We start from the raw sequence: 19,266 nt of genomic DNA on the forward strand, positions 1-19,266 counted from the left end.
TCTCACTCTTTGCAGATGATATGATACTATATGTCGAAAACCTCAAAAAATCCACGGCAAAACCACTAGAGCTAATAAATGAGTACAGCAAAGTGGCAGGTTACAAGATCAACACTCAAAAATCTGTAATGTTTCTATACACTAGTAATGAACAATCTGAGGGGGAAATCATGAAAAAAATTCCATTTACAATTGCAACCAAAAGAATAAAATATTTAGGAATAAATTTAACTGAAGAGACAAAAAACTTATACAGAGAAAACTATAAGAAACTGTTAAAAGAAATCACAGAAAACCTAAATAAATGGAAGGGCATACCATGTTCATGGATTGGAAGACCAAATATTGTTAAGATGTCAAGTCTACCTAAATTGATTGACAGATTCAATGCAATACCAATTAAAATCCCAAAACTTACTTTTCAGAAACAGAAAAACCAATAACCAAATTTATCTGGAAAGGGAGGGTGCCCCGAATAGCTAAAAACACCCTGAGAAAGAAAAATGAAGTCGGACTTTAAGATGTATTACAAAGCTTCAGTGGTCAAAACAGCATGGTACTGGCATAAAGACAGATATACTGACCAATGGAATTGAATAGAGTGTTCAGATATAGATCCTCTCATCTATAGACAACTCATCTTTGATAAGGCAGTCAAGCCAACTCACCTGGGACAGAGCAGTCTCTTCAATAAATGGTGCCTAGAGAACTGGGTATCCACATGCAAAAGAACGAAAGAGGATCCATATCTCACATCCTACGCAAAAATTAACTCAAAATGGATCAAAGACCGAAATACTAGATCTAAGACCAAAAAACTGTTAGAAGAAAATGTAGGGAAATATCTTATAAATCTTATAACAGAAGGCAGTTTCCTAGACCTTACCTCTGAGGCAGGAGCATTGAGGAAAGAAAGAAAGAAATGGGAACTCCTCAAAAGTAAACACTTTTGTGCATCAAAGAACTTCCTCAAGAAAGTAAAAAGAGTGCTCACTTTGGCAGCACATATACTAAAACTGGAACAATACAGAGAAGATTAGCATGGCTCCTGTGCAAGGATGACATGCAAATTCGTGAAGCGTTCCATATTTTTTCAAAAAAAAAAAAAAAAGGAAAGTAAAAAGACAGCCTACACAATGGGAGACAATATTTGGAAATGACATATCAGATAAAGGTCTAGTATCCAGAACATATAAAGAGATTATTCAACTCAACAACAAAGAGACAGACAACCCAATTACAAAATGGGCAAAAGACTTGAAAAGATACTTCTCAGTAAAGGAAATACAAATGGCCAAAAGGCACATGAAAAGATGCTCAACTTCCCTGGCTACTAGGGAAATGCAAATCAAAACCACAATGAGATATCATCTCACACCCAGAAGAATGGCCATTATCAATAAAACAGAAAACAACAAGTGCTGAAGAGGATGTGAGGAAAGAGGCACACTTATCCACCATTGGTGGGAATATCAAATAGTACAACTGCTGTGGAAGGTAGTTTGGCAATTCCTCAGGAAGCTAAGTATAGAATTGCCATATGACCCAGCAATACCATTGTTAGGTATCTACTCAGAGGACATGAGGGCAAAGACACAAATGGACATTTGCACACTAACATTTATAGCAGCATTATTTACAATTGCCAAGAGATGGAAACAGTCCAAATGTCCATCAACAGATGAGTGGCTAAAAAAGCTGTGGTATATACTATAAATGGAATATTATGCAGCAGTGAGACAGAATAAAGTTATGAAGTATGTAACAATATGGATGGACCTTAAGGACATTATGCTGAGTGAGATTAGCCAGAAATAAAAGAACAGATACTGTATGGTCTCATTGATATGAACTAACATTAACGAATGAACTTGGATAATTTCAGTTAAGAACAGAGGTCATCAGGAGATAGAAATAGGGTAGATATTGGGTAACTGCAACTGAAGGGATACAGATTGTGCAACAGGACTGATTGTAAAAATTCAGAAATGGATAGCGCAATACTACCTAATGGTAATACAATAATGTTAGAACACTGAATGCAGCTGAACGTGAGAATGATAGAGGGAGGAGGCCTAGGGGCACAAATGAAATCAGAAGAAAAGATATACAATAAAGACTGAGAAGGTATAATTCAGGAATGCTAGAGTGCATAATGATAGTGACTAAACGTACAAGTTTAAAAATGTTTTGCATGAGGAAGAACAAAAGAATGTTAATGATGCAGGGTGCTGAAAACAGATGGTCATTAATATTTTGAAACTTTAATTTATGTGTGAGCTTAAGCAAAAAAATGTTTGTTTGGTGCAGAATTTTTAATGTGACTAGTGCGTTTCCTAATGTAACTTATGTGGACAACTTGAATGAACGCCATAAGTACGTGGAACCTTGAGTAAGGCATGAGATTTTGTAGGTTTGTCCAGAGTGATGCCTCAATAAATCCCAGAAGGATTTGAACAGTGAATAAAAAAGTATTTGCAGGGTCCCCTTGAGGAAATAGTTAAGGGGGGGGGTGTGTGAATTCAACTTTCCCAAGTAGAGAATTCTTGATATTCTCACAGGCAGTGGGGACAACCAAAGCAATAGGCAAGCCCCCAATCTTGGGGTTTGTTCATGTGAAACTTAACCCTGCAAAGGATAGGCTAAGCCTACTTAAAATTAGGCCTAAAAATCACTGCCAAGAGAGCCTCTTTTGTTGCTCAAATGTGGCCTCTCTCTCCAGCCAACACAACAGGCAAACTCTCTGCCCTACCCCTGTCTACATGGGACATGACTCCCAGGAGTGTGGACCTTCCTGGCAACATGGGACAGAAATCCTAGAATGAGCTAAGACTCAGCATCAAGGGATTGAGAAAACCTTCTCGACTGAAAGGGGGAAGAGAGAAATGAGACAAAATAAAGCGTCAGTGGCTGAGAGATTCCAAACAGAGGCGAGAGGTTGTCCTGGAGGTTATTCTTATGCATTAAATAGATATCACCTTTTTAGTTAAGGCATAACAAACAGGCTGGAGGGAACTGCCTGAAAATGTAGAGCTGTGTTCCAGCAGCCATGTTTCTTGATGATGATTGCATAATGATACAGCATTCACAATGTGACTCTGTGATTGTGAGGACATTGTGTCTGACGCTTCTTTTATCTACCTTATGGACAGATGAGTAAAACATATAGATTAAAAATGGGTAAATAATAGGGGGAGCAAATGTTAAAATAGATTTAGTGGATTGAAATGCTGGTGATCAGTGAAAGGGAGGGGTAAGGGGTATGGTATGGATGAATTTTTTTCTGTATTCTACTTCTTTTTCTGAATTGATGCAAATGTTCTAAGTAATGATCATGATGATGAATATACAATTATGTGATGAAAGAAAGAATGTTCATATTGTATGTTGATTGTTTTTATTAATTAAAAAAAAAGCAATGGAATGGACAGGCCACGGTGACTCAACAGGCAGAGTTCTTGCCTGCCATACCGGAAACCTGGGTTTGATTTGCGGTAGCTGCCCATGCAAAAAGGAAAAAAAAAAAAAGAAAAGAAAAGCAATACAATAAGAATAAGGTAGAATAATTATATAAAATAGAAGGTATCATATATATCCTCCCAGGTCATTAAAAACTCTTTGAAAACGAATTTCAGAGCTATAAACCATCCCATCATACAGCTATATCATACTTTTGATGGTACCAAGATGAACTGAGAGCCATTCTTCCATTCAACAAGTAGCACGTAAGCATGTGATTAATAATTTAGTCCTACAGCATCTTTCAACCACCCACCAGGAAGCGCTTCATCATTCTATCGCGTGAACAGGCGGCTTAGAGAGAGGAGGACGCCCCTGAGGCGCCTGTACTCACGAGACGCCTGCCACTCAGAATCCTCTTTCCAGCTCTTATAAATCTGCTTGGTTTTCTCTTCATCTATTTGTTTTATTTCTTCATCTTGTTTTATCTTCGTGGACTCCTTCTTCTGTTTAAAAAACAAGGAACAAGCATTAGAGAGCAAATCCAGCTCTTCCGGAGGCCGAGGGAAGGAGGGCGTGCTGATTTCTGGCCCCGGGGGAGTGGGTCTGGGCTGGTGGGAAATGCCGGCCTTGGGAGGCAGTGGAGCCCGGAGCCGGCTCTGACACCACCCAGCACCTGTCACTAAAATGCTCTCAGGACATCTCCCCACGTGTCAAGGGTGGAAATTAAAAAGTACTTCGCGTGGTTACAGTGAGGATTAAATATTTTTTAAAAAATGCCTAGCACAGTGCGTAGCACAGAGTAAGAACTCAGTGAATATTAATCTCCTTCTAAACAGAGCACTTGTCTGTTTCAACTCTGATTCCCCGAAGTAATGTTTAAACACTACTTCATGGTCCCAAGATAAACACTTCTTTAAGTACCTGACAGGTGTCACAGAGTAACCGCACTTTCCTAGAGCAATCTCAGCTGTATCTCTTGAACAGTGTGTCCAAAAATGTGGTACTTACCATTTTAGAGGGTTCAAAAAGAAATATTTTTATCAAAAACAAACAAAGATATTTAAAAGCACCTTCTTTGAGAAAGGGAGATATAAGAAACATGAGTCTCCCTTTAACTAAAGAGAAACTGACAAACCAAATTACTTAAATCTAAAAAGTACTTTGTTTATTTAGTACAGCCTTGTGAGTATTCATAACAAAACTGAATTTACACTTGGTGAGCTAAATAAAATCCTTGGTTACCTAATTAATGAAACAAGCCACTAGGGTCAAGACAGACTGACCATGCTTTGTTCCCTTCGCAGATGTGATGAGTTTTGTTTTGTTTTGTTTTGTTTTGTTTCTATTGGTTTTCCTAAAAAAGAAAAAGATTTTCCTGCCACGGAATTATTTCACTACAACTCAAATATAAACGTTAACATTATGAAACTTGTTTCAGATCACTGGGGGAAGCCATAAATCGCCATTAATGTAGAAGATGGTGAAAATTCACAAATTGTACTTTGCCTTCTATGAAACTAAACTTTTGGTGCATTTATTGTTTTGTTTTTTCTTACATTGTTCTAGAGCTAAGCTTCCTTTGTATGCTCATATTTTTAAAACCACAAATAAGTTTTTGGGTTTATTTATTAAAATTTGCCATCTCCTTACAATTTGAAGCTGTTACCAGCTTGAAATAGATTAAAGTGCTGCTAATAGTTCTACTATTAAATAGTAAAAGCTTTAAAACGCTCAGCTCATCTTCCACATGCACAGGCATTTATTTTAATATGATTAGAAAATATATAATTATGATGTTAAACCATGATATAATAGATATTACTGCTTAGGATAAGCAAGGATATCCTAAAAGAGTGAGTCTACTTAAGGAAAAATATTAAGTAAATAATAAAGGTGGTATTTGGTTAAGAAGATGATACTCGAATGTCTGAGGATGCTATATTTAGTAAATCATATTGCTTTTAATCTGCAGTATAATTATGTGTGGGAGTGTTGGTAAAGGAGATAAAATTAATGAGTTTCACAGAGTCTGGCCCTGAGCGTTATATTTGTTTACAACATAGAAAACTTTAGAACATGCACTGAGTGCATTGTCCAAGATTTCCTCCAGAAAATTTACTTTCAACAAAATCTTTAAAAATTTATGTTTCCTTTCTCTATTTAGAAAACCATCATTTTGTCTTTGTGAGTGTCCTGCTGGAAGTGAGGTCACAGACTCAGGACTGTGAGGCAAGCGTGGGAATTCAAGGTAAGAGGTGTGCACGGAGGCCTGGGGCTAGAGACTGGTCCAGCCACGGCAGACGAGGGGCGGAGGCTGCGGCAGGGCAGGGCGAGCCGTCACGTCACGTGTGCAGAGAGAGGAGGAGGGAAATGAGGCAGGGTCCATCTCCTGCAGATAAGCCTCCTGCCCTGCCCACTGATGGAAATACCTTCCCTCCAGTTTCCCACAGTTGGCCCACGAAGTAGGAAAACTCTGTTTCATTACCTTCATCTTACAGAAAAGCTTGGTAAATGACATGCTCATTCATTCTCACATTCTGGTATCTTTTTTTTTACTTTTATTTTTTGGCATGGACAGGCACAGAGAATCGAAGCCAGGTCTCCAGCATGGCAGGCAAGAACTCTGCCTGCTGAGCCACCGTGGCCCATCCGCTGATATCTTCTAAATTAGAGAAAAAGCTGCAGAATGGCAAGGACCTGGAGTATTCTCTTGGAAGGGTGTGGAAACTGCACAAGCCTGACGTGTGTCATCTCTAAACATATTTGAGAACCCCAGATCCAACCGCCTTAGTTAGAGACAAAAAAAAAACCCAGGCCTGGTCGAAACACTTACGTGCCTCACAGCTGAGACCTCTTTTCTCTTCCATCTGTACTTAATTTCTAGATGATCTCAAATCTCATGGCTTTAAGTAAACATTTATATACCGAATCCCTTTTGATGGTACCATTACTTCCCTGCCCTCCGCTGCCTTCTCCTTCACTTCCTTACAGCCATGCTGAACTCTCTCCTGTTCCCTGACCACTTCAAGGGGGCTCTAGCCTCTGTGCTTTTATCCTTGCCACTCGCCTGGAACACTTTACCCCGAGCATCCACGTGGCTCCCTCCCCCATTCTCTGCTTCAATATCACTTTCTCTGGCACCTTAATAAAACTCCTGGCCCAGACTCAGCCCAGCGTCCCTCGGCTCCCTTATCCTGCTTTTTCTACACAGCACTGATGATCACCTGACTTCATATACATGCTTATTATCTGTTCCCCCATCCAGACTCGAAGCTCCTTGAGGGCAGGGACTATATTCATTTTGTTCTTGCATCTATCTCCAATTCTCATAACACTGCATAGCACATAGGAGACACTCATTTAATGCTGGCTAAATGAATAAATGAATCCTTCATCTTTCTCAACTGTCATCTTATTAAAATGATAGAACTTATTCTGGACAGCATTACCGCAAAACTCATTGAGACCCTCTATCATTGCTGTTTTAGAAAGAGGTGCATATTATATTAGCAGGTTACATATGGGGACTGCAATGCTTTTTTGAAGCTTCAAAAATGGAAGCGGCCCCAGTTCATATGTGTCCCTACAGAGAAGTTGCAGAATTGCTCGTACTGTCCACAGGAACACAGGCCTCTGGCCGGTGTCCACCACAGCTCTGAACTCAGGCCTCGGACACTCAGGACCTTCTCTGCACAGCCTTAGGTCTTACCCTGCTTTCGCAGACATTCTATGGGTCAAATCTTTCTACATTTCCAAGCCCTAGTCTACACCTCATTTGTTTTGAGCAATGTACAATATAATAACAATCTGGCACACTGGAGGAAGTGGAGTGTGGCCTGCGGGAGATTCTCACTGTCTGGGAGGGTGTGTCTGAAGGACTTTCTGGCACAGTGGACATGGCTGGTGCTAGGAGCTGCTCCTCAAGAAAGGACAGGCTCAAAGAAACAACGAACATGTAAGTACCATAACCTTAATTCACTACTGTCCTGACGAATTTAATCCACCACTTATAGCTCTCTGAAACCACTGGACGATTCACTCAGACTGCAGCAGCCCAGGAAATCATCTCTACTTCAGATCTTCACTGAGGAGTTTAGAAGACAAGTCTTAGCATCTGTTCTTTCCATGATACTCAATACTTTCCCAACTTCAGAAAAATGGGTAAAGATGAATAGCTAGCTGTATTCCAGCTTTTAAGACAGATTTCATGCTCTGCTGCTTAATTTCATTTCTGCATGAAACTAATTTGCCCATTTATAAAACATTAGTGAAAATAGATATGTATTAAGCCCCCCGAAGATGGAATGTAAACCTTTTACCTGGTGAAATCCATAAGTCTTCATACGATTAATAGAATCTGCCAACATTTGTTGAATATTTCTTGAAGAACTGGAAGGTGTCTAACAAATTAAATGAAACACACTTATTAACGTTTAGATCATCAGTCCAATTTCAGAAGATATCTGTTCAGGTTTCCCATGTTTCAACTTTCCCTAATGCTACCCCATATTAGAACTCTAGATTCACCAAAGTTTCCCACTGACACCTGAGTTCCTGAGACATCTGGACCAAGGCAGCAGGATTTGAAGCCTCAGCATCCCCCCTCAACAGCATTTAGAAATGGATTCTTTCCCAAGAGTCAAGAGATGGTGGCTTGGTCATGACAAATGGGTTTGTGTGCCTTGCTGGGACACAAGGGATGATTTCTAGACATCAGCATGTGCTGGTTTGAAAGGATGTATGTCCCCTAGAAAAGCACAGTTTAATCTAAATCCCATTTCATAAAGGCAGAATAATCCCTATTTGATACTGTATGTTTGAAACTGTAATCAGATCATGTCCCTGGAGATGTGATTTTAATCAAGAGTGGTTGTCAAACTGGATTAGGTGACGACACGTCTCCACCCATTTGGGCAAATCCTGAAAAATTTCTGGAGTCCTACAAAAGAGGAAACATTTTGGAGAATGAAAAAGATTCAGAGAGAGCAGAGAATGCTGCAGCACCATGAAGCAGAGAGTCCACGAGCCAGCGACCTTTGGAGATGAAGAAAGAAAATGCCTCCCGGGGAGCTTCCTGAAACCAGAAGCCAGGAGAGAAGAAGCTAGCAGATGATGCCGTGTTCGCCACGTGCCCTCCCAGATGAGAGAGGGACCCTGACCGTGTTCACCATGTGCCTTTCCAGATGAGAGAGAAATTCTGTGCTCGCCATGTGCCCTTCCACTTGAGAGAGAAACCCTGCACTTCATCAGCCTTCCTGAACCAAGGTATCTTTCACTGGATGCCTTAGACTGGAAATTTCCATAGACTTGTTTTAACTTGGACATTTCCTTGGCCTTAGAACTGTAAACTAGCAACTTATTAAATTCCCCTTTTTAAAAGCTATTCTGTTTCTGGTATACTGCATTCCAGCAGCTAGCAAACTAGAACACAGCATTACTCCCTATTGTAAATTCTCTTCTTCCTCTGTTAATCTTTGCTCTATCCCAACCCTGTTTTAGCTCCAACCAGGCACATGCCTTAATCTCTGACATGGAACTCTGCACAATGCATTGTTTCCCCTCTAGGAACCCGTTGGTACCTGGGAGTTCTGCCCACTTTCCCTGTTTGGGTCACACTCCCTCCCTGCTTCATCTCTGGACCCCACCTCCTCCCCAACTACCTAGCTCAGTTATCTGGGTTTCTGCTGTTCTAGATGGATTTCCTAGAAGCTAACTCCTGCCAATAGGATTTCCAAATCTACTGCCTGGATTCTCTGAAGTTACTCCTGCCTGCCACACGCCAACCCCTGTGGCACTTGCCTGAACTGGCATATACCTAAGACCAGGCTACACAGTTACACCACTGCTTGTCCCAGACCTACTTGCAGAGCCTGATCCAAGTCCCAGCATCATTTTCTTCCCTTCTGGCCCTAAGTAACCAAACAACTCTAACCACAATGACCTACATGCCTTGTACCAGAGGATATAATCTCGTATTTCAGCATTGATCAGAAATTGTTAGCAAATTTTCTGCAAGCATTCAAAATCAGTACTGTGCATAGAGAGTACTTTAGGTTCACCGTTATGTCATATAATAATCCAGTGTGGCAGAGACTGTCAGATACCGCAATCCTGCCCTTCTTTCACAGTGGCAGGGCATATGGCTATCCAGTTCACTGCACTGCCAAATTGCCCTTGCAGTTAGGTGTACCCATATGAATAAATTATCTCCAGCATAACACAGGTGATAACTGGAATTTGCCACTTCCATTCCAGCCCTTAAAATCTTCCTCATCTGCTCCTCCATGCTGCTTCCACTTTCTCTGTGGTGGAACATGATTGGAGTCACCCTTTCGCTGAAGACAGCAAGGCCACCAAAAGCCTGAGTTCCTGAATGACTTTGTACCTGAGTTCACCTGAACCAGAACACCCATTCTAGACTGTTGTAAGAGAGAAAAACTAAATTCTATTTTTTTTTAGGCCTTTGCACTTGTGATCTACTTGTTAGAAAAGCTTAGTCTACTGCAACAAATAAAAACTGGCCACAATAATTGCTGGTGACAGGTACCAAGTTCTCTAGCGAGTGCTCTTAATGCTAATTCCACTAGCGGCTATGGGTCACTGAAAGCCTGTTATGACCAGGCACTGTGCTAGTTACTCAATATGCATTATTTTTAGTGCTCACAACATTTCTGCTGGATGGGCAATGTAATACCTGTCATTCAGGTGAAGAAACTGAGTTAGTCATTGCATAGCTTACTTAGGATCACAAAGCCAGTTTGTTCCATACTTTATGCTTTTTCCACTCTGTCATAACTACACTGCTAGGAAACTGAGTTATAGATCAAAATATTTATTATGCTTATTACTCTGCAAAGTAATAGATCCTACAGGTTTTACAATTTGCCACTTGTCATAGTCTGTCTCATATTTTTTTCTAATTTTAACATTACAGAAGAATATTTGGTTGCTCCTCCTCTAAAATAGCAGAGTCCTATAACCAATTCCTCTATTTACAGACAGATTAGAACCATTTCAAAAGGTTTTGTTTAAGTCTTTCAGCTCAAAAGTCCAAGATAACTTTGAAGAACTTGTGTTTACAGTCTATTTTCCCTGAATGCATTTCTACCATAAGGTAGATTGTGAGCTTTAAAACTAAGATCATTTTTCTTTTCTTCACTAATATGAGATCTCTGGGACATCACTTTGGAAGAGGAACCAGTTTCTTCAGTGTTAAAAATTAGCAGCAAGAAACCATCCTCCACTGATAACTCCTCAAGTATTACAGATAATGCTCCAACTATGCTATCTTTTGTTTCTAACCTCGACTCTCATTTGTTCCAGAAGGATCTGGAGCTATGAAACTGGTAAAACTTTGGACCAAGGTTTTGTCAGTAGCACTTTCACCGTATTCAGCCTTTAAACTCTTAAACTTCTAGCTGCTTCCTGAACTAGCATTAGGCTAATATTGGTTAATCTTCTAACCAATATTTTCCAAACTGCTGTCTGCTTTGTTCAACATATTTTCATCTCTCTTGCAAATACAGACATAGGCATGGGTACAACACTTAAAACATAATGTATGAATTCTTCTATGTCCTTTGGAATAACTCCTGCCGTCGATTACTTCATCCTATCCACACATGCAACATTTATTGTTTTCTTCCCACTTACTTTGAGAAGATCGTGCTTCAATCATCACTTTATGCCTCTTCTTACAAGCACTTTCAAAATGCTCTCTGATTTTGCACTTATCAAACATGATGGGGTTTATCAACATTTTTCGAATAGCCCAAACTAAGCACAGACACACGCGCCAGACAATGCAAATAAGCTGACATACTGGGGAGCCAAACGACAACTGTGACAGCTGACACTGCCTACTCCGGCAGTTAGAGGCAGTCTTTGGCTTTGGATTTTTTTTTTCAGTATACCAAAGCTCACACAAGCTGAAAGGTTTTTAATAGAAACGTTTTAATATAAACAACCAACTAGTTTATCCATCACCTCAGAAATCAATATTTCTGATAAAATATATTGTCTAAAATATATTGTAAACTCTCAAGCTATTCAGACATACTAAGAACCAGCTCCAAACTTATAAAAATTTTCCTTTTCCACATGAACCAAGATGCTATAATTCCTAAGTACTACAATAATATGAAAAACTTAAGGCTTACATAAAGGAGGTTCATTTAGATACATTTATATGGTTCTATAAATCCATGAAATGCACCATTAACCAAGTACAATGTAATGGTTTGAAAAATCCCCTCCACCAAAAGGGATATTCTTTATTTAAAAAACCAGCCAAATTAATGGACTCAAAAGTGATAATGTATGAAGTCATTACCAGAAGGAAGCAACTTTAGAAATAATGTTGCCTCTCTGCGCATTCCCAGGACGAAGACAAAGAGGGTTCTTGAGTGGCTAGCAGATCCTCTCTGAAGCTTCCTGTATGAACTGTGTCCAAGGGAATGCACTCTTTATTTATTCTCACTAGGGAGGGAAGAAGGAAGGGAGGGAGGGAGGAAGGAAGGGAGGGAGGGAGGGAGGAAGGAAGGGAGGGAGGGAGGAAGGAAGGGAAGGAGGGAGGAAGGAAGGAGAAAGAAAGACAGACACAGAAAGAAAGAAAAACTACCCACCTACTGGTATCATTTTTTCTTACAAAACACTGTCAAGTACAGTGTATCACCCAACCTTCTCATTAAGGTGGTGGGGGTGCGAAAGTAGGTACTGTCCCCTTAGCAAAGAGGTGAGGTGACCTAATAGATTGGAGAACAGAGATTCACACTCATACCATCACCATGATTGAAGCTTGCTCCTTCCATGGGGCTTCCCAGAGAGAGCATTTATACTCTCAGGCTTGGAAACCCCTGCAGTGATCTCTATTTGCTACATCACTGAGGCTTTTGCACCTGCTGATTCTCTAGAAAGAGAGTTAAAGCAATCTTACCTACTTGCACTTGCCCTATTTAAAAATAAAAGCTGTAACGGAATATTTATACATATCTCCAAAAAAAAAATGTTTAAAGAAATTAAAAGCTAACGACATCAGGAGCTGGTGGACTTCCCGCTGACTTAGTCACAATGATCATCTCTCCTCAGTGCCGCTCCCGATCAGATTCCAGGAGTGCAGCCCACCCAGGCTGGTCAAATGCCTGCACGCAAAACACAATTGCTGCTCAACTTAGAAAAACAGCCTATCTACACAGGCAGTTGAGTTGTAAAAAGAAGCTGCCAGCAACATCAGTATGATATAGTTATGAGAAGGATAATTCTAATTATATTTCATTTTTAAAACCAGCTTGAAAGCAGTTCATCCTGGCTTCTAAGATAGTAAACTAATATTCACTACATTTAAAAGTAGGACTACGTAATCAAACAAACGCCAAGTGCCTTATAATTCCAAATAAACCATATATCTCTAATACACAGAACGTTTCTAGCACTCAATTTTTATGGTAATGATTAAAATGATGAATTAGGCTAAAATCAAGGGTTTATTTTTCAAAATTAATAGATTAAATCTTTACTTATTATGCTCTCTCATGTCTCTTAAATCCATGGTATTTATTAATAGGACCGACGGTGAGAATAATAATTTCCATGACAGCAAAGACCATGCTAGTTTAATTCATTGTCATCTGAATGACAGCAATCAGAACAGTGACCGGCACTTAGCAGGACCCCAATAAATATTTAGTGAATGAATGAAGGCACCCCAAGTTCATGAAACATTTTCTCAGTCAGTAAAAGATATTCTATCAAGTTTTAATATTGATCGAGATGGACTGCATTCTAATTCTCTGAAAATCAATAGTCTATAACTCACTCATTTTGCTAATCAAAACACTGAAATAACCACTTCTTCCTGTTCCTGGCCATTTTAATTAAAAAGGGAATTAAGCTTGTGAGCATTCCAGGAGTTAGCTTTTTGTTTCTAAAGTAACGGGAAAGGCAGAATAATGGAACTGTGCTTTGATAAATTTTAAAAGAATAAGAATATCTAAAGAGTTGAGATAGTTTTAAGGCCAACTAGGCTAACAACATGGAAAAGCGGTATGATAAATGTTGTTGCTGGAAATACACTATATTCTCCCTGAAGACTGATTTTACTTAAACATAAATGAGGACAACAAAGACCCCAGGGACTCTTCTACCCATTTCTCTAAAATTGTTCTCAACAAAATCTATGCACACAGACTACTAGATACCCTGACGTCAAAGCACAATAGGCTCTAATATGATGCATGACTGTACGGCAGATTTTCTTCAGTGTCCGAATTTATTCTGAATGTATTAGAGCATCATAATGTCATAATGGATGAACATCTGTCTACTTCTGTCATACCTTCTCCAGGCACCCCACAAAGCTCTGAGCAAATGGCAGAACCGGGCAGTAACATCCTGGGAAAACACAATAATGCGGAGGTGCTGGTAAGGGTGGTTGGACAGAGAGTTTCAGATATGAAAGAGTTTCAATGGCTGCTCTTAAATTCTCACCCAGGGAGATGCCTGATGTGGGACAGATGCAAAAGCAAAAGATATAAAACAATATGCGTACAGTGTTAAGTATAAAGTAATAAAGGATTTTTAAAAGAATATTCGGTCTTAAAAACATGATTGATTTGGAAAGTCTTGATACAATTGAAAATAGGAACTTAATAATAGCATAAAATAGAAAAATGATAGACTAGAATATTCTTTTCTATTCTTTCAAAGAAAGGATCTGGTCTTAGTGTCTCACTTCTGAATTTTTCCTTTATAAAAGGAAACAGATAAGGATTCACAGAACTGCTGGTTTAAAAATAGACAACTTAACTTTGGTTTGGAAGGAAGGTATGGAAGAAGGAAAACTGAGATAGAAGTTTGTTCATTAGATCTTAAAATCATTTTTTTTACAAGTTGCTCCTTAACCACTAGCTATTAATGGGAACATCATGCTATGAGTTAGTAATACTTAAAAATATTAATGAAAATCATGAAGGCATTAAAATGCCAAGTTTACAATCGAAATGTACATTTTAGTGGAGTATTTTTGTTATCAATAGTTTCTGTAAATATTATTAGTTTTTGTAGTGAAATGAAAGGCTACAAAGCAGGGATCAGTCTTTTCCTCAAAGCAGAACCTCGGAGTAGTGTGTGTGTGTGTGTGTGTGTGTGTGTGTGTCTGCCTTGTTGTGTACACACCCATGCATGTGTGTTGAGGGTGGAGGGGCAAGGGGTATCATCTCTCACTCCATTTGGGTTTAAGAAGATATGAAGAGGGAAAATCAGACCTTTTTAATCTGTTAGCTGCAAGGTCTGCCTTTTTTTTTTTTTTTAATGCTTTGAATCCAAGATGTTTGTATTCTAATTTTTAATCTCCTGCTTTGCAGTGTAGTCCACGCTGAAGGCCATCTCTATAGAAACAATGAATAATTCTCTGAAGATAAAATCTGAAAGTGAGCAGACACAGTTTTATCCAAGGTCCCCTTCAGGGGCAAGGGCAGCCAGTCTATTGATTAATGAGCTCCCAGCCTACAAATTACTTATAAGCAGAGAAGCACAAAGGAGCTTATCTCTGGATTACCAAATTTTGCTCCCAACCACATTCAGGAGCTGTTTTGTTCACTCCTAAATTCTCTTGCAGGAGTGGTGAGTAAAGAGGAAAAAGAAGTTCTGCATTCAGAGGCTGTCCACCCTGGGGGTGCCTAAGGATCTCCACCCAGCCCCGGGGTATCCTAGTTCTCACCCAGCCCCCCCAGGAAGGGTGATTCTGTTAATACAGCACGCCACTGTCATTTTCTCTGGGTCCTCTTAACTCTCCATCAGACTTGTCTTTGTGTGGAAATGGCATCTGCTTCTCAACTTGCATATCTCAGAACCTCACTGGTTGACAACTAAATTCTGATATTTACCATCACTTCTGGCTCAGTGACAGGTGAGTGGTCACGCTGATCCCCCGAGAGCCACAGAGCTCTCACTTAATTTTAAACAGAGCATCATCTACTGGCTTTCCCAGGCTGGATTACCAATGCCAAAAATAAGGATAGGGCAAATAGAGGGCCACTGGCTTTGCAGAATGAAAACCACACACTCAGTTCTAATCTAGGCATTATTTCAGCCCCTCTCTCAGCCTGGACCAACACCCAGCCTCCAACCCTTCATCTGAAAATGCAGGAGGACGAAGGCTAAATCTAACTTGCATTTCAGCAACACATTTTCCCATTGTGCTTAGTAGGATCCCTCTTCATAAGCGCAGCTCTGACTCCCTTTTAGGGATGGACAAAATGAGTTTGGCAGACAGGACCAGGCCACACCAAGAGGGTTCCAGCAAGCCCAGACACAGGTGGCCCACTCTGGGGCGCGTTTACTACTGCCAAGCTCCCTCCCCTCCACTTTAATCACCTTAAGGAGCTGCTTCTTAAAATAGAAAGCCCAAGCCACCTACACTGAAACCAAAATTTTGGTTGCTATGCAATAGCACCTTGAGATGAATAAGTATTTAAAAAAAAATTCAGCATATTCAAACCAAGACTGGGCTTGTGATAAGAACAGCCTCTTAAAATGGAAGAACTTCAGGGAACAATTCTTACAGCTTCCATCAGAAGATATATTGGGCAAGTATCTCACAATATAAATTTTCTGAGCTTCCTTTATAAAGAAAAGAGATTTCTTTATAAAGAAATTATAAAGAATATTAAATGCTAATTTAATTGTACTGCCATTTTTTAGATGGAACTGATCCTTACAGGATACTGACCAAGTCTTGGAGCTGCCTCTAAGGAATGAAGCCTTAGAAGTACAGTTTCCAGGTATCTGGGGGTAATGCAGTCTTACTTTCGGCTATTTTGTGAACTAAAAAAAATTAAAACCAATTTATTTTTAAATCTTTTATAAAGATTTATCTTGAGCATGTAGAACTGAGGTCCTCTGAGACAGGATGCTGAAGCAAGGACCAATCAAGTCTTCTAAAACCCCCCAGATATGCTTCTAGTGGCTCAAAGGTTAAAACAGAAATTCTCTACACTTAGAACTGGAGCAAATCTTCCATTGTTCTGCACAAGATCAGCCATTTACTAATAAAAACATAAATTGCGTATTTTCTTATTGCCCTCGAGGTACACTGGCAAAATAATCCAAATATCTCAGATTTAACTGTATAGTATTCTGGTTAATTCTGCAAAAACTGTACCAGGGAAGGAAGGGTATGGCTTTCTCAGGTGAGATGAGTTATCTCCCAGGTAGGTCATGAGATAAAGTTTTGAGTCTGGGAGTTGGAGGGCTGTGGTGAAAAGCAGCTCAGGGTAGAACTGCCATGGAACTGTTTTTAAACTGAAGAATACATTATTTGTGCTTTATTTACAAAAATGAGATGGAGCCAACTCAACCTTGTACTACTTGGCTTGTACATCATTCCCCTGCCTACTTGCTGTTTGAAAAGATGAACCTTTATTGTATGACTTATTTATTGATCCTGTATGGAAATCCTCTTATGGGAAAATACTCTACTTCAGTTCACACAGATGTTTAGAGATGGAAGGAAACTTACGAGTTATCAACTGAGCAGAGATTCCAACCTGCAGCCCTGTCTTAGGACAGAGCAGTGGCTGCCTGAACGCGCTCTGTTAGAAGGACGCAGGTCATGTCCCCACGCATCAGGAGAGAGTGCTAGGATCACTCAGTGAAGTCTGCCCCAGCTGCAGGCCTGGGAAGCAGCCACACTTGGGCTCTGCTGTTACTAAACAGTTCAAAACACTCTCATTTTTTTTTGAATAAAGAAAATGAAGTCCTGCAGAGACAGAATGAAAATCCAGTACTTCTGACTCCTTGTCCATTTTGAGCTATATTTATTATACTTGCTCTTATTACACTTCCATGGCTCAAAAACCTACTACAGGTCCACCGCTCCTTATCTTCAATTCTGAAATCCAGAAAGCTGTGAAAATATAGAACTCACATGGAAGGCACACACCTGCCTGGAACCAACATAAGGTCATTTACAGTACTTATAACACCTAATTACAGAGTGCTGTCCCAACTCCTGCTGGAGGCATTATATAACATATGGTATTTTGCAGTATTACCTTTCTAAACTCAGAAAATCCAAAAAGTGAAACACACTGGGGTCCAAGGGTTTCAGGAAAGGATGGCAAGCCTGTACTATGAACTCATGGCCCACTGGGGTACGGTAGGTAAAGTGGCCCCCCAAAGATGCCCACGCTCTAATCCCTGGAACGTGGCAAAGGGGCTTTGAAGATAATTACAAGGTTAATGGACTTTATCATATAGTGAGATTATCCAACTAAACTAATCACATGAGCCCTTACAAACAGGGAGCTTTCTCCAGCTGGAGTCAGGGAGATGCTGAAGAAGGGGAAATGAGACAGATTCTAAGCATCCGAGGGACTGAGCCACCATCGCTAGAGGGGTCCGGGTGGAAAACAGGAGACGAAACATGGGCAGCCTCTCAGAGCATTTCAGCTGACAGCCAGCAAGGAAGAGGCCCTCAGCTGGTTCACTCAGTCAACAGTCAGAATAAGCTTAGAAGTAGATTCCTCCCTCTTCCCTGTGCTCCCCACGAACCCCCAGATAAAAGTCCAGTTTGTCCCAGGCCTCGAATCCCAACCTTGTGAGACACTAACCTGAGAGCCCAACCATGCCATGCTGAATTCTGACCCACGGAACTGTGAGATAATAAATGGGGGCTATTTTAAGTCACTGAGTTTATAGCAATTTGGTATAGCAGCAATAGAAAACTACAACACGGAACAAGCCTGATTTCTCTTCCATAATCTGGCCTCTCAACACCAACTCCAGTGTACCTTCCTGAACCCCAACCAAAGTACAGTACTCCAGTCAGGCTGCTCTCCCCCTGTATCCCCACCTATTATGATGCTTGATGCTTTTCAATTTTTTACCACTTACACTTTGTGCACCACAACTGGAGATTCCCTCTCCGCCCCACTCCGTTTGGCCTTTCTAACCTGACCCACCCCCATCCCTGCTATCTACAAACAAGTACAGCCAGCCCCACCCACCTGGCACTTGTCCATAGCTTGCCTCACACAGTGCTGTCTAACAGCTTCTTTCCTTTCCAGTGGGGTTTGAACTCCTGAAGATGAAGACGCTGCCATATGCCTTCCTGGTAAAACTCCATAATACTTGTCAATGTGCCAGTCACACACTGAATGCTTGGTTCAGCCGTATCAGCCTCGTAGTGCAAGGGGCTAAGAAGTGCAGCCTCCGCGCAGGAGGCTGTCAGGCAGGGCAGGCAGTGCATTTCATGCTTCCAGTGAAAATAACTCTTGGATTTGTCCTGGGATTTGCCATTTTTGAAGCATTCCCAAATACATTATGTTGATTTTTGAGATAAACAAGGTAGGTGTTTTGTTTTTGTTTTAATTTCCAGTCTCTACAGATGAGAAAACAGAGGGTCCCAATGGTCCCAAGGCAGTGACCCTTGCCACACTAACTTCACTCTCGCAGAGAGGCCACTGCAGCAGCAGCAGCACCAGCAGCGCAGGGAGGCAGTGAGTCCTGGAGAAACGCCACCAGCAAGATCAGACAGCCTCAAGGTTTCCAGGAAGTCAGGTGGCCTCCTACCTGCTCAGCCATTGTTTCTTCTCTTCCATTTCTCTTTCTTTTGTGTTTCCTTATCTAAAAAGCTAGTCTGTTTAATTATTTTTTTTGGAGGGGGGCATGGTCTGGGAGACAAACCTGGGTCTCCCGTATGGAAGGTGAGCATTCTATCACTGAACAACCCATGCACCCTATTCTGTTTAATTTTTTCTTTTTTGGAGGGGTGCATGATCTGGGAATTGATCCTGGGTCTCCCGC

The 19,266-nt window shown here is 40.6% G+C and overlaps 1 protein-coding gene and 1 non-coding gene across 8 annotated transcripts in view; one reads left to right on the top strand and one right to left on the bottom strand.

The window, feature by feature from the left end:
• The window catches only part of SH2D4A (SH2 domain containing 4A), an 84,022-nt gene that overhangs the window by 41,044 nt on the left and 23,712 nt on the right, over nucleotides 1–19,266 (bottom strand). For all 7 annotated transcript variants that reach the window (XM_077152664.1, XM_077152660.1, XM_077152662.1 and 4 more), the window contains 2 exons: nucleotides 7,782–7,862; nucleotides 3,854–3,965 (listed from right to left, as the gene is read on the bottom strand). In XM_077152664.1, coding sequence (XP_077008779.1) covers nucleotides 3,854–3,965; nucleotides 7,782–7,862 — 193 coding nt within the window. The remainder of the gene's footprint in view (nucleotides 1–3,853; nucleotides 3,966–7,781; nucleotides 7,863–19,266) is intronic.
• LOC143678389 (U6 spliceosomal RNA) lies at nucleotides 987–1,093 on the top strand. Its single transcript, XR_013173201.1, has one exon. It is a non-coding gene; the product is annotated as a U6 spliceosomal RNA (small nuclear RNA).

Source organism: Tamandua tetradactyla, chromosome 3, assembly GCF_023851605.1.
Source record: "Tamandua tetradactyla isolate mTamTet1 chromosome 3, mTamTet1.pri, whole genome shotgun sequence".
Taxonomy (NCBI): domain Eukaryota; kingdom Metazoa; phylum Chordata; class Mammalia; order Pilosa; family Myrmecophagidae; genus Tamandua; species Tamandua tetradactyla.